The 16,729-nt window shown below is 42.3% G+C and overlaps 1 protein-coding gene across 1 annotated transcript; it reads right to left on the minus strand.

The window, feature by feature from the left end:
• Positions 1–5,075: 5,075 nt before the first annotated feature.
• LOC124145915 lies at positions 5,076–16,299 on the minus strand. Its single transcript, XM_048403396.1, has 4 exons — positions 16,157–16,299; positions 15,130–15,415; positions 6,996–7,221; positions 5,076–5,772 (listed from the first exon to the last, which is right to left on the minus strand). The coding sequence occupies exons 1-4, from the start codon at positions 16,297–16,299 to the stop codon at positions 5,564–5,566; spliced, it is 864 nt and encodes a 287-aa protein (XP_048259353.1). The 3' UTR covers positions 5,076–5,563.
• Positions 16,300–16,729: the final 430 nt, after the last annotated feature.

The raw sequence follows: 16,729 nt of genomic DNA on the forward strand, positions 1-16,729 counted from the left end.
GCTGCTGATGTTATGTACAATGGGAGCTGCTTCTGTTCTGTGCAATTGGAGCTGCTGATGCTATGTACAATGGGAGCTGCTGATGTTATGTACAATGGGAGCTACATATGTTATGTACAATGGGAGCTGCTGATGCTATGTGCAATGGGAACTGATGTTATGTACAATGGGAGCTGCTGATGTTATGTACAATGGAAGCTGCTGATGCTATGTGCAATGGGAGCTGATGATATTATGTACAATGGGAGCTGCTGATGTTATGTACAATGGAAGCTGCTGATGTTATGTACAATGGGAGCTGCTGATGTTATGTGAATGGAAGCTGCTGATGTTATGTTCAATGGAAGCTGCTGATGTTATGTACAATGGGAGCTGCTGATGTTATGTACAATGGGAGCTGCTGATGTTATGTACAATGGGAGCTGCTGATGTTATGTACAATGGAAGCTGCTGATGTTATGTACAATGGGAGCTGCTGATGTTATGTACAATGGGAGCTGCTGATGTTATGTACAATGGGAGCTGCTGATGTTATGTACAATGGAAGCTGCTGATGTTATGTACAATGGGAGCTGCTGATGTTTGTACAATGGAAGCTGCTGATGTTATGTACAATGGGAGCTGCTGATGTTATGTACAATGGGAGCTGCTGATGTTATGTAGAATGGGAGCTGCTGATTTTATGTACAATGGGAGCTGCTGATGTTATGTACAATGGAAGCTGCTGATGTTATGTACAATGGGAACTTCTGATATTATGTACAATGGGAGCTGCTGATGTTGTGTACAATGGGAGCTGCTGATGTTATGTACAATGGGAGCTGCTGATATTATGTACAATGGAAGCTGCTGATGTTATGTACAATGGGAGCTGCTGATGTTATGTGAATGGAAGCTGCTGATGTTATGTTCAATGGAAGCTGCTGATGTTATGTACAATGGGAGCTGCTGATGTTATGTGAATGGAAGCTGCTGATGTTATGTTCAATGGAAGCTGCTGATGTTATGTACAATGGGAGCTGCTGATGTTATGTGAATGGAAGCTGCTGATGTTATGTTCAATGGAAGCTGCTGATGTTATGTACAATGGGAGCTGCTGATGTTATGTACAATGGGAGCTGCTGATGTTATGTACAATGGGAGCTGCTGATGTTATGTACAATGGAAGCTGCTGATGTTATGTACAATGGGAGCTGCTGATGTTTGTACAATGGAAGCTGCTGATGTTATGTACAATGGAAGCTGCTGATGCTATGTGCAATGGGAGCTGATGATATTATGTACAATGGGAGCTGCTGATGTTATGTACAATGGAAGCTGCTGATGTTATGTACAATGGGAGCTGCTGATGTTATGTGAATGGAAGCTGCTGATGTTATGTTCAATGGAAGCTGCTGATGTTATGTACAATGGGAGCTGCTGATGTTATGTACAATGGGAGCTGCTGATGTTATGTACAATGGGAGCTGCTGATGTTATGTACAATGGAAGCTGCTGATGTTATGTACAATGGGAGCTGCTGATGTTTGTACAATGGAAGCTGCTGATGTTATGTGCAATGGAAGCTGCTGATGTTATGTACAATGGGAGCTGCTGATGTTATGTACAATGGGAGCTGCTGATGTTATGTAGAATGGGAGCTGCTGATTTTATGTACAATGGGAGCTGCTGATGTTATGTACAATGGAAGCTGCTGATGTTATGTACAATGGTAACTTCTGATATTATGTACAATGGGAGCTGCTGATGTTGTGTACAATGGGAGCTGCTGATGTTATGTACAATGGGAGCTGCTGATATTATGTACAATGGGAGCTGCTGATGTTATGTACAAAGGAAGCTGCTGATATTATGTACAATGTGAGCTACTGATGTTATGTACAGTGGAAGCTGCTGATGTTATGTACAATGGGAGCTGCTGATGTTATGTACAGTGGGAGCTGCTTATGTTATGTGCAATGGGAGCTGCTGATGTTGTGTACAATGGGAGCTGCTGATGTTATGTACAATGGGAGCTTCTGATGTTATGTACAATGGGAGCTGCTGATGTTATGTACAATGGGAGCTGCTTCTGTTCTGTGCAATTGGAGCTGCTGATGCTATGTACAATGGGAGCTGCTGATGTTATGTACAATGGGAGCTACATATGTTATGTACAATGGGAGCTGCTGATGCTATGTGCAATGGGAACTGATGTTATGTACAATGGGAGCTGCTGATGTTATGTACAATGGAAGCTGCTGATGCTATGTGCAATGGGAGCTGATGTTATGTACAATGGGAGCTGCTGATGCTAGGTGCAATGGGAGCTGATGTTATGTACAATGGGAGCTGCTGATGCTATGTGAATGGAAGCTGCTGATGTTATGTACAATGGGAGCTGCTGATGTTATGTACAATGGGAGCTGCTGGTGTTATGTACAATGGGAGCTGCTGATGTTATGTACAATGGAAGCTGCTGATGTTATGTACAATGGGAGCTGCTGATGTTATGTACAATGGGAGCTGCTGATGTTATGTACAATGGGAGCTGCTGATGTTATGTAGAATGGGAGCTGCTGATTTTATGTACAATGGGAGCTGCTGATGTTATGTACAATGGAAGCTGCTGATGTTATGTACAATGGAAACTTCTGATATTATGTACAATGGGAGCTGCTGATGTTGTGTACAATGGGAGCTGCTGATGTTATGTACAATGGGAGCTGCTGATGCTATGTACAATGGAAGCTGCTCAAATTTGTCCAGATACCACAAGGAAAGCGTGCTTTACGTGTTGCTGCAGTTCCCCTATCCTATAAATAGTGAAATTCAAGTTTCAGACACGTGATTGCATTTTGCTCCTGTGTGAGATTCCCGTTCCAATAGAGGTTGAAAATCAGCCATGGTGAGGAGAAAGTTAACGAACGCTGAAAGATGGCAAGTGATAGGCATGAAAAATGCTGGCATGTCATGCAGGGCCATTGCAAGACAAAAGGGTCGTCATCACAGTGTTATCACTCGTTTTATTGTCAAACCAATGATGTCAATGACAGGCATAGGTCTGGTAGGCCAAGAGAGACCTCTAACAGAGAGAACAGACGTCTTTTCAGGATAGTCAGACGAAATCTTTTTGCCACTTCAACAGATTTAAGACTGCAGTGGATTACCCATCAGAGACTCTCGACGATGACTGGATGGTTATAACGCCAGAAGACCAGTAAAACCTCAACTGACTGAGAGACGGAATTGTCTGATTTGGTGTCGTGCCCGTAGTCGATGGAACTTGGCCAACTGGAGAAGGATCTATTGGTCTGACGAGTGTCGGAATGCTGCTCCGAACTGTTGATGGTCGAATACGTGTTTGGAGGCAACGTAACACTCGTTTTGCACCAAGGAACATCCAGAAGACCTTAGCGTGTGGCGCGGGTCTGTCATGATATGGGGTTGTGTTTCCTTCAGCTGCAAACTTCCGCTGGTGACAATTCGTGGAAACCTGAATGGCCAACACTACCAAGATGCCGTTCTTCGTCTTGTGGTAGTCCCTCATTTTGACAACCATCCTCTTCAGCCAAGACCTGTTTACATGGACGACAATGCTAGACCACACAGATCTCGGGAAGTTTTGGCTTATTTGCCACTCTTCCTTGGCCGGCCTGTAGTCCGGATCTTAACCCGATTGAGCATAACTGGGACATTCTTGGCCGGTAAATCAGACATCGTGATCCCCCAGTTCAAAATCTCGCTGGACTTCAAGCCGCACTTCATGAAGAATGTATCCGTTTGCCTCAGAGAAGCATTCAACGACTTGTAATGAGTATGAGGCGTAGGGTTGGTCTGCTGATATCATGACAATTACATGACAAAAAGTTTTTCATTGTTTTCTAATCCTTCAATTTCTGGTCTTCGGTAAAATTCCTTTCTGCTCATATTCTTTTGGAACACAAGATAAACTTGCTTTGGGACAACTTTTGCATCACATGAGGTTTACATATACGGCTTGTAACAATCGTACATCTCGTTATAATAGTCATCATTAAGTGCCAAAAGTAACAGCTCACAAATATGGTGGGTGGCGCTTAACTTTTGTGCATGTGTATATTAAAGAATAACAAGTTTAATATTTGTATTTTTGTCGTGTCTGAACAAGGGCTATGGTCATATCCCAAAGGGATAGAATGACATTATGTGCAGCACTTGACTCAGGCACAGATTGTTACTGCTTGGGCGACGAAGGACCGACGATTGAGTGGTTATAACCCTCACCGTCAGATGATCCCATGAAGGACCAAGACGCCATCTTTTTCTGCGTTGCTGAAAGTTATTGGAAATCCTTCTTTTAACCTGGCACGGAGGTTAACAGCTCCGATCCTGCAGCGGCATGTCCAGACTCGATTATTTACAGACCTCCGTCACATAGCTGGAATATTGCTGAGTGTGGCGTTAAACAACAAACAAACAAACAAACACTGCTCTTCTCAGCACCTCATCCTGGAAGTACATATTGACTTCCATGAGGAGCGGGTGATCAGGCTCTGTAACTGTGTTTATTGTCCGCCATCGCACCCGAACGGCGTGGAAGGTGATCTACAATTGGTGTTCCATCGTGAGGCGTCCAAGATTATTGCACTTATATAGCGACGTGCATGTACGTGTGTGTGTTTGTGTAGCTGCTTGTACTAGTCCGGACTGATGCCGATTTCTAGTGCTAGCTCACTGAGATACCATGCCGCAGTTTAACATGAACCCCCCACTCAGACACAGTATACTGACTCCGAGCCAGCTAGTCAACCCCTTAATGACGAGCGCCAAACAGGGTAACACCAAGTACCATCTTTTAACGTCTTTTGATATGACGCGGCCGGGGATCGAACCCCGACCTTCCTCTCTCCGGGCGGACGCTCTACCACTAGACCACGGAGGCGGTGGTGTTCGATGGCCAAGAATCGTTCAGTTACAGGCCGCCATGATAGCTGAAATATGTTTGATTGCTTATGCATAATAAAACAACACACACACACATGAGGAACCAGACTAAGGGTTTTTCATTATAGAACTTTTCATCTTACATTTATTCATCAATTAGAATACAGTGGAATCCAGCTTCTCCGGACCCCAGATATCCGGAAACTTCGCCTATGGGACGATTTTTAAGTGAAACGAAATATATACTACATACAAGGCTTTATTATCCGGAATTCCGGTTTCGAGATGCGGACACTGAATTTCAATGACCAAAAGTGCAAAATACACACCATCACTTACCGGACAGGGAACATGTTTGACGATGTTTGTTTTGCAATCCATCACCCGGTATCCAACATCAAGAATATCCAACTTATATAAGAAATCTCTCACGGCGGATGTCGACCACATTGTGGATGTGGCCTGGATCGGAAGTAAAACCCTGACATGACATAAATAGGTCTGCTTAAAACTACATTTGAAACTGACTATGTGCTGATTCTATGGTAATATAACGTAGACAAACATAATCGGCGGAATCGGGTTAACGTCCGTTCGTGTGTATTAAATTGATCCCCTCCCCCCAAAAAGAAATATAAAAATAGCACTGTGTGGAAAGTTAGTCTCTTCCCTTCAGGACATCCATACATATATTCTTAAATTTGTCGATCGAGTCCATCTTAGTTTCCGCGTCTTTGACGCGTTCGTCCCAAGTCCGCATGCGTAAGATGATCTCGCACAATGGAGATGTCTCGAATGCAGTTGCCTCTTCCGAGTCCATAGGACCTCCTTGATGTTCCAGCGTCTTCCTACTTGCCGGCGTTAACTCTGCGGAATACATGGGCATACGATTAAAGGATGTTCTGTTCGCTATGTATTCTACTTTTATAGGCGTACAGGGAATTCCTCACAGTGTCAACATTTTTACACAAAATGATTAAGTACCTAACTTAACGAAAAGAGCAATTACACACTAATAAAACAGTCAGCTTTAAGAACATAGCTCAATGGTATTGCTATGGTTTCAACAAATGGATAAAAGCTGCGCATTTTCAACTTCTTATCTACACTGACGTATCATTGATGGCACCTGACTTACCAAGGTATGCGTAAAGCCATGTAATTTGGGTATTAATAAACTTTTCTTTTATTAAAATGCTCTTTTATAATATGATTTAAGTCTGATTATTGGTCGCATGGCTTCAAATCGGCGACAAATTGACTTTAAAGTTCTCTCGATACACGGCAGTTGCGCAAAGACCATTACTACATACCTGCAGACATATTTAGTCTCATGACCTAACACATGCTACACAGAACAATTCAACTCAGCAAAATGCGAACATCGTTATTTGTGAAAACAAATTCCTTTTCAGTAAGAATGATTTCACTTTACCTGACCCGATTTTCTAGTGGGAAGGTGTAATGGCCGGGTGCTACCGGTAGAGCAGGACATGCTTATCCCATTCGCGAATACCTGGTCCCATCACTAAATTTTAGTAATCCATTCATAAGATTTTCATAACTCGTTTGCCGTTTACGCTGAATGAAATCTGTTTCGGAAGATAATCGAGACTGACTATCCCCTGGTGTTGACGTGTTATATTTATGTACTACTTTTCGGTGTCTCCATAAAATGTGTTTGTTTGTTTGTTTGTTTGTGGTTTAACGCCGCACTCAGCAATATTCCAGCTATATGACGGCGGCCTGTAAATAATCGAGTCTGGACCAGACAATCCAGTGATTGACACCATGAGCATCGATCCACGCAATTGAGACCGATGACATTCATCAACCAAGTCAGCGAGCCTGACCACCCGATCCCGTTAGTCGGCTCTTACGACAAGCATAGTCGCCTTTTACGGCAAGCATGGGTTGCTGAAGACATGTTCTAACCCGGATCTTCACGGGTCCGATAAAGTGTGACTCGGGTGGTAACCATTTGTGATCTCATGCTCATGCTTTGAAGAATTGGTTTGCTTGATCCCTGTCAGATAGATGGAATTGACTGAGGAGGGAAACACCATTGTAAATAATTCCTCTAAACATACTTTCATAGTAATCGGGATACTTCCAGACCAAGTATCTCTTGGCGTTCACATGACCTCCGACAAGATCGCATACGATTTCCGGAAAGCCAAGATCCTGTAGAAACCTGGCTCCAACCGTATCGTGATTCACGGCACCGAGGTTGACGTCATCGGTCACCATCTTCGGCAGCTGTTGTTCCTGTCCCACCAGATGACCGATGTCGTGAAGGAAAGCGCCAATAACTATCTGACACATAAACAGGGCCTTTCTCAAAACACGTTCTTATTTATGGAATCGTATTTTCAAAAATAAGCATAAAAATAATATGAGACTGGTGTTTTGCTTGTGAAGGGCCCCAAACGTTTTCTTGGAACATTTGTCGTTAAACAAATTCAAATTCTACCTTGCAAGCTTTGTCATTCTTTTACACAAATAATGTTCATAAGAATGTTTCATCCAAAGACCGACGAGAAAAATGTCCAGAGTAAAAGAACGTCATATATATAAAAATGTAAAATGACATATTATATATAATATGACATATATAAAGTAAACATTTGTTATTGCAATACAATTTATAACTGCATAAAACATGGGCTAGAATCAACCAGTAACAAAAGCTAGATCATCTTACAGGGATCATATAGTACTCAGCTTCTGCATGATGCTCAAGCAGGATTCACGTCATCACTCTAGCTACAGGTTGTTCTGGTCAATACTAACCATATCAAAATATGCTCAGTGATTGAATGAAGTTAATACGCTGTTTGGTGATACGGACTGTTCTGATTCATTTGTTAACACGCAGTTACCGTTATCACAAAGAAATGTGTCAGTGAATTGTGTTGTCAATTGTCAGTATTCAAACTATATGATGTAATCCACAAATCCACCTCACTGAAAAAGTCCCTGGGACACAAGGCGATGCACTTGGTATGACATGTTTGTTTGTTTGTATTTTAACACAGCATTATTCCGGCTATATGAGGGCAGTCTGTAAAAAATCGAGTCTGGACCAAACAATCCAGTGATTGACATTATGAGCATCGATCCACGCAATCGGGATACGATGACGTGCATCAACCAAGTCAGTGAGCCTGACCAACCGATCCCGTCAGTCGCCTCTTACAACAAGCATGGTCGCTATTTCAACGAGCTCGACTGCTTGATCCCGCTAGTCGCCTCTTACGACAAGCATGGTGTGGCTGAAGATCTATTCTAACTCGGATCTTCACGGGTCACACCTGGTAGGATATACCTTTGAGGCCCCCCAAGCACGTCGACTGTGGTTAAAGAAGGAAATAACATAAAAGCATCCCCATTTACAAGGAATATGACATTGAAATGTAAAATATGAGAGAAAATGTCAGAAAAAAATGGAGAAGAAATAATGACGTATCATCTGTCAATCTGTATGCTGGTATGTGTTCTCTCAGAGAAACATGAGAACCACAGTTTCGTGGCGAGATGACGCAGTAATGTGTGTCCCGCTCCCTCAAGTTGTCCTTTGGAGATAAGGTCAAATAATGTTTAAATTTAATTTTTATTTCACTGCATTTACTGCTGTCAAACGGATTTAAAGGTTTAGGTATAAAATATTCACTTGAAAACATGTGTACAGTTATACATCACATCATAATAGTGTTATTAATAGTGTCAATGGCATTTCCGTATCATAGTAATTACTATACTGCTTGCTAAACCACGAATCTATTTAAAAAATAGGAGATTAGCTTATTCTTTGCGGCAAAAATTGGCTATTTCCGTATCGTATTAAATACTTTTTTGCACGCTGTACCATATACTTTGAGATACCCCTGCGTGAGATCGCCCTACACATGGTCATTGCTCACATTATTATTTGTACACGTAATGTTTCCTTTATCACTTTGGTTATGGCTTTAAATCTAATGTATATAATGTTCTTAACGAATAAAGATTTCCAAAGATTGTGATTGTTCTGTATGGAATGAAAAGGTGTGTGTGTGTGTGTGTGTGTGTGTGTGTGTGTGCGTGTGCGCGCGCGTGCGATTAAATCGTGCATTGGTGCTATTTCGTGATATTTTGTTTTATTTTTCCACAATATAACAGAGAAATGAGATTCGTTAGAAAATTGATATTGATTGTGAAAAATGGCAGAACGTGAAATTATGATGCCTCTACATTCAAATAATGAAATTATTCATAAGTAATCTCTGCCCAAAGCAGAGTCGATCGTACAACTTCGCGTAATTATGAGCATGTGTTTATGAATTAAAGCCTGGGGATTTCGCGTCCCCGAAGCTGACCACCCGATCCAGGTTACTCGCCTCTCACTACCAACGAATGTTACTGGGTATTACCACCAGGGCCCACTTGCACAAAGCGATCATAGCGCTACGATGATCGTAACTCCCATACTCTAACATAGACGTAAGATAGTCGTAGTGCTAAGATCGCTTTGTGCAAGTGGGCCAGAGGGCGTCATCAAAGAGTCGTGTCCCATAAAGACAAGCATCGCTTTAACCCAGTTTATATATGACAACTGCATATCGATAAAACCACACACACCCATCACTTCCGATGTCATGGTACCCGGAAAGTGAAACCAATGACTATACACACATTAAAATGCTGATACTGAAAGTCACTGTTGAGCGGAACATTAACGTTAACTGTTGTTTAAAGCTGCATATTACAGCTGCATGGCGACGCCTTTAAATAATCGAATCTGGAGCTGACAAACCAATAAATCAAAGTAGTCAACGTAAAAAAGGTCTGCCAGCCTGGTCATCCCATCCATTCAGTCACCGCTTGGGACAGGCATAGGTTGTTGAACATCACTCTAAACAATAATCAGCAAATCCCCATCCTTTAATTAGGATACTTAGCATATACTGAGCATATACTAACACTATAGGGATTCTATGTCATAATAGGTTCTCAGTCCCTCACGTTTGTTGTAAGTGAGTGAGTGAGTGAGTGAGTTGGGTTTAACGCCGCTTTTAACAGTATTCCAGTTATATCGCGGCGTGGTTTGTTGTAAGAGCCGAGCAAGCTGGAGATTGAGTGGTCAGACCATGTGACTTGTATGACACCCGATGGTCAGGCTATGTGACGTGTTGTCCACCGTTGAATACCCTGCATGGAAGCCTGTCTATATTTCGAAAAGTCAATGATTTTTTTATATATATTTAGTCAGTATGGATTTTAACGCAGAAGCGAAGAATTTCTGAGACAAGAATGGTGATTGGTCTGTAATTATCAGCTTTTGTTCGCACCTCTTGTCTTCCCTCATTATATACCAATAGGAATATTTAGGAATATTTATGTCCACTTCGTGGTTGTATCATCATGGATTCCTCGCACAGGACCAAATGCCACCATTCATTGCAAGTTTTCTTTTAATAGGTGGGGCACTTATTGGGTCAAATACACTAGTTATGAGAGATTAATGTTTTCCCCAGGGAGAGACATGATGAGCTTGTATGGCACCTCAAGCAAAGGACAGACATGTTGGCGAGCTACTTGTCTTCCCCTTGAGTGTCGTTGTTAAAGAAGTCCCAGTATCATTATGGGGAAGGTGAGTAGTGTAGTTGTTCATGTATTGGTGAGCTCCTTGTCTTCCCATGGACTGAAGGTGAGTAGTGTAGTTGTTCATGTATTGGTGAACTCCTTGTCTTCCCATGTACTGAGGGTGAGTAGCGTAGGTGTTCATGTATTGGTGAGCTCCTTTTCTTCCCATGGACTGAAGGTGAGTAGTGTAGTTGTTCATGTATTGGTGAGCTTCTTGTCTTCCCATGTACTGACGGTGAGTAGTGTATGTGTTCATGTATTGGTGAGCTCCTTGTCTTCCCATTGACTGAAGGTGAGTAGCGTAGGTGTTCATGTATTGGTGAGCTCCTTGTCTTCCCAAAGACTGACGGTGAGTAGCGAGGTGTTCATGTATTGGTGAGCTTCTTGTCTTCCCATGGACTGACGGTGAGTAGTGTAGGTGTTCATGTATTGATGAGCTCCTTGTCTTCCCATGGACTGACGGTGAGTAGCGTAGGTGTTGATGTATTGATGAGCTCCTTGTCTTCCCATTGACTGAAGGTGAGTAGCGTAGGTGTTCATGTCTGATCAGCTCCTTGTCTTCCTCGTTCGTTACATCCATGTTCTACTGTAGATAAAAATACAGTAGATCATGGATATAAGGAGCAACAAGGGACCGGAGAAATCAGTTCGTTATATACGTTGTTCGTTATATACGTTTCTGCTCACCTATGTACACTGGTCATTTACATGCTACCATCATGTAGAAGGAATATTGATTGTGAGGGCAATGTTGAATAACAGACAAAACAATTTAGGCTCTGCGTCTTTATCAGGGTCAGATAGGGATTGGGGCGGTCGGGTAGCCTAGTGGTTAAAGCGTTTGCTCGTCAAGCCGAAGACCTGGTTTCAATTCCTGAAATGGGTACAATGTGTGAAGCCCATTTCTGGTGTCTGCTGCCGTGATATTGCTGGAATATTACTAAAAGTGGCGTATCCATACTCACTCAATCAGACAGAGATCATAGGAACTGCCATCTTTAAGCAGCCATGTTTGAGTTGTCAGATTCCAACAGAGATCTTGATGCAATGATGACTGCAGGGAGACAACTGCAGGAGGCTGGCATCCGCAGTTCCCAGCTGACCAGAAAGTATGTACGTTATGTCGACTACCACTGCCGGAAGAAGAACATAGCATCTCCATTTGTGAGTATCATCAACATGTTAAATAATGCTTCCACACCCACTCTGGTTAAAGTGGTAAAGAATTCTTCTACTCTTTCCAACTGAATAGGTCTTCAGCAACCCATGCTTGCGTTAAAAGGCGACTATGCTTGTCGTAACATGCGACTAACGGGATCGGGTGGTCTGGCTTGCTGACTATTTGATGCATGTTATCGTATCCCAATTGCGATTGATGGTCATGATGTCAATCACTGGATATGTCTGGTCCAGATTCAATTACGGACTGCCGTCATATAGCTGGAAAATTGCCGAGTGCGGCGTTTAACAACAAACAAACAAAACAAAACGTTTCCAACTCTTTTTTCCATATTTCTGTGTTCAGGGGTTGTCACCTAAATGTGTTTATGATTTTTTGAACAATGAATGACATTATCTTCTATAATTTGAGACAACAAATTCATTCATGTGACATTTATTCTGATTTGACTTTAAACACATTTGTCACCTGTGCATGTTATTCAGACATTTCTTGGTGTCCCACTTAGCTGGAATGATGCCAAAATATGGCATAACATTCAACTCACTCACTAACTCACTCATTATTTTAGGATAATGCTTTAGCAGAAGTAGATGCTGCCCCATTGCAAGAAAAAAACACAAAGACTTGAGTTGGATGTAAGGCCACAGGTTTATATACAGAAAAGTACAAGTACTGGAGAACACTCCTGGGCTGGGAAACGCTAAACACGGCTGATTGTCAACCTGAAGGTGCCCGGACAGAACAGCAAACGCGGCTCCGAGGGTACAAACCATACGTAGCCAAATGATGGGACCCCCCCAGGGAAAAGCGCATAGGGGGTCTGCTGTAGGCTCTACTACCACCAGTATACAATAGGGCCTAGAGGGTATGCCTCAAAGACCCCCAAAACACCAAAATCACTACTCCCAGCCCCAAAGTGTTACGCCACGAGATGTGTCTATACACATCTCCTCCAATACTTGGACTGTGATTACTGTTATATTGGTTATGGTGTAGAAGATTTGATTAGCCAAAAATACCTTACTTTTTACTTCAGTATCTGCCATGAAGTGCTGAAAAGCCTCTTGTAAAGTGTTCACAAACAATGCATTTCCCACTTCGGAGAGATGTACGCCATCATGGCGGAAAAATCCTGTTTCAGACATGGCAACTTGTTATAAATACAGCGGCCTCCCCAAAGCAAAACTGCTTTGAACCCAGCTCGGTTCAGTCGACGTCGAGCCCTCTCTATCACCTTTGAATTGAGTGATAGAGTGAGTTAAGATTTAACGTCACATCGGCAGTATTTCAGCCATATCGTGACGACCTTTGGATTGACAACTCCATGCCAGTATAACCGTGGTAGCAGTTGAGTCAGGTAGTAGATGCCATCAGTAACATGCCAAAAAAGGGAACCAATATTCTGGTCAACAAGATCATTTGATCCCAAATGCAAGAGTATTAGACTTGGAGGAGGTATACGGTCTAATTGTGTCTGGACGACTTGCAAGAGTTCTGACCACTTCATGCCCCGCTTTCCAAACCAGTGAAATCGTAACCCTAGATTGTTTCCCAGTTTCAACCTCAATGATTGACGATGAGCCAAATAAATGAATGAGGAGCCTATTATTCATACATCTAGAATAATAATAATTATTTATAAATATCAAATTGCCTGAAGTTATTGACTGTGTATCCAAAGTTTAGAGTCTAATGTAAGTTGAGTACGCCTTAGACTTCCATCGACCCCACAACTGTATTGTCTCCGATGACACGCCTATTTCGGCGGCAGAAGTGGCTGCTCCAATGCGGAATGAGTGTGACTTGAACTTACATGGTTCGAGTCCCATATATCTGATGCATTTGGAAACGGTAGCTGCAAACTTGTATCTTGTTAAAGGTTGACAGTTCCCATGGCAAAACGGAAAAACCAAACCCGTTGGACGAAGTGCAAGGTATTGCTTCATTGCTTTTAGTTGGCATATTTCACTTGCATTACCTTGGATGTGGAGCGAGCAACTCCTTGCTAACTGATCTGTCTTTGACGATCTCATGGTTACTTCTAAAAATGTCCTCTGGACTGTGACATCTGAAATCCTAAGACATCTGAGATCGTTCCAAATGAAGATGGTCAGTGTAAACCATCTCGCCAACTCTCATGAAACCGAAAAAGGCCAGAAAAAAAGCAGTTGTAAACAAAATAGCTTCATATGGAGGACAGCAAAGAGCATAAGGCATCTTAATCAATTTGGAATAGGTATTTGGAGCCCTGCCGTCCCTATGACCCTTGAGGAGCATTACAACATCTTTCGGACGATAAAATTTCTTGTGGTATCTCGCAATCCTGTGAGTTTATGTTGGTAGTTTATCGCTGATAGTTGCTGACACTGTGTAGAGTGGGCCAAAGCTTTCAGGAACAAAAATGCAATTTATGTTGTTAGTTGCCCCTCTCTTCCACAATCTTCCACAATCTTCCAAACTGTGTCTGGTATAAGAGTTGCCACCAAATCTGCATATGAAGTCAGCTGCCGGAATTTCTCTAACTGAAAGCGTGAAAGTGCATCAGCAAGAACATTCTTTCCCCGCTCAATGTATTCGCCCCTAATTGTGATATTCAACTCCAAACAACATAAGACAAGGTGCATAACCAAAGACATGACTGGATCTGATCTTGAGGTCATCTTGTTAATAATCTCGACTACTGCCCGGTTGTCACATGGAATGTGAGCCTTTTTTCGAGTAACTCGGAACCACGTATCACAATTGCAACTATGATTGGAAAATACTCAAGGAAGGTAATATTAGTCATAAAGCCCTGCTGTAGCCAATGATTCGGCCAAGCTCCACAGGTCCATGGACTGGCAAAATAAATACCAAAACCTTTGCCTTGTCCACCAGCACTGTCAGTATAAAAACTCCAGATCAGCATTTGAAACTTTGATCACATTATGGAAACTACATTGAACTTCTTCAAAATCTCTGCCAAACTCTTATGTCACTCTTCATGTTCTTTGTCAATCTTATGTGGTGTTGAGGCTTCCTACCACATGTTGCATTAATAATACGGCAGAGGAAACATCTGTCTGATGGAACTGCGTTGCACAGGAAATTAAGTAAACCAAGTAACGACTGCATCTCTTATAAATGTGTCAAAATATGATCTATAGCATCTAACGAATGAGATAGCTTATCTCCGGCACACGCACACACATGTTGATTCATCAATAAAATCCTTTATGCTCTGACCTTCTGGAAAGATAGGTGGTGTATTAATCTATAATCTCCTGGGGCGCTTTTAGGGACCAATCAAGCGTGAAATCTTAATATATGGTATAGGAGCTTTGTCTATTATACCCAAGTCCAACTCTTTTTGGATTTTTAAATGTGACATAAGATGATTATTTTTAACAAATTTGAGATTTCTTGTCAGAACCTACCACTGTACCATCATATCCTAGCTTGAAGCCATATTTGAAACCATTAACGAGAAACTGAGCCTGATCCGGAAAATGCTTTGCCATTCGTTCCATCACCTGTGTCTTGACTGGTGTTCGACCGAGCTTGTATAACTCTGGAAGGAGTGCTGGCTGATGTACATCTGCAGGCTGGATGGGCATCGCTTCCACATGCGGAACAGCTGTGTCGGCACTAGCAGTTTTGTCTAAAACACTTGCTATGATTAAAGTTGTTACATGTGTTGCTTGCCGGTCGATGTAATTTGCCCTGAAATGTGCTGACGTGTCGTTTTTGTATACCAGAAAAACCCAGAACTGAACGGTTGATGGTAAGTGTCTGTACAAACAACATCCACAATTCCACATTCACGTTTCCCCATGGTAGAGACTGGTCACAAGCCTGGCGAAGACAATATTGTTCATCATAGGTTCTCCATCCCAGACCAGTATGACTAGACGCTGCTAAACGGACAGTATTCATGTGTTTGAGTGAACCTTGTACCATGTCCATCCTGCGCTGGACATAAATACTCATGTAAGTTGTGAAAGCTGTTGTCCAATCAAAAATGTTCTGATTCTCGCGCCTTGAGACTTGGGTCTCAACTCCAGCCGTCCATCTGTACTGATGAATACTGCCGAAGTTGTATATAATCCATCAAATCCCTGTCTGGTTTAAGCAAAAGTGCGAAAATTGACGTACTCACCATTCCATAGTTGTTGTTGTTTTTTTTTTTTTTGTTTTTTTTTTTAATGCTGACAGGAACATTACAACCCAGGTGACCATACACACTTTGTGTTGTTGTAGGTGGTGGCATATTTAACATGTCAACACTTTGAAAGATTTGGAGTGACCTGTGAATTATGAGGGGCAATTGGGTTACTAACCATGCTAGGAGCAGTGTTATGATACTGGGATTGACGGACGTGATTTTCAAATTCCCAGAGGATACAACTAAAGGGTTATATGAATTAGGCCTATTGGGAAAAAAAACAATTTGCACCGACTCACCTCCTGAAGGAGTAGTGGTAACAGGCGTTATCGTCGATAACATCTGGGACCACGTGGACCTCTGCTTCGGCTACGCTGCTGCCGCCATTTTCCCTGTCTCCATGAAACGCACTCTCATAGCTGCAGTTCCATCTTGATTCCATCCCCGAAACGAAATTGTCCATTGTTTGAAATACTTTTCCATGAGGATAAGTTAAGCTATAACGTTCACCACAATAATAACTAACGCCACAAAAACGAGAATTAGAAATGTTTCTTCTAACGTAAGTGTTTCCGCCATTTAAAAAACGTGTTACCGGTGTGGTTGTGTGGATGAAAAGAGGATGGAGCAACTAAATTCAGCTGCAACATGGGTTACTTCCCTTTGTTTAGAGCATGTGAAGAACAATTCCTGAATAATACACTGATAAGGTGCCTTGCACTATTAAACCAGGAAGAGTAGCTTCCCTTGCACTATTAAACCACAAGCTCCTCACAGCGATAGTACGTTCCCGGAGCTGTCTATACCGAGAGTGTAACGAAGGTGTCACGCGCTGGGAAGGAGCTTGATTAAACCAGGAAGAGTAGCTTCCC

The sequence above is a fragment of the Haliotis rufescens genome, unplaced genomic scaffold (assembly GCF_023055435.1).
Source record: "Haliotis rufescens isolate VD_foot unplaced genomic scaffold, xgHalRufe1.0.p SCAF_3, whole genome shotgun sequence".
Taxonomy (NCBI): Eukaryota; Metazoa; Mollusca; class Gastropoda; order Lepetellida; family Haliotidae; genus Haliotis; species Haliotis rufescens.

What these genes read in the sequence shown, in the direction of transcription:
- LOC124145915 (XM_048403396.1), bottom strand. Translation starts at nt 16,299, where the DNA reads ATGGAATCAAGATGGAACTGCAGCTATGAGAGTGCGTTTCATGGAGAC. An exon ending in TACCACTACTCCTTCAGGAG is followed by an intron (nt 15,416 to 16,156) that starts GTGAGTCGGTGC and finishes AGCACATTTCAG; the next exon opens with GGCAAATTACATCGACCGGC. An exon ending in GTATCCCGATTACTATGAAA is followed by an intron (nt 5,773 to 6,995) that starts GTATGTTTAGAG and finishes TGTATTCCGCAG; the next exon opens with AGTTAACGCCGGCAAGTAGG.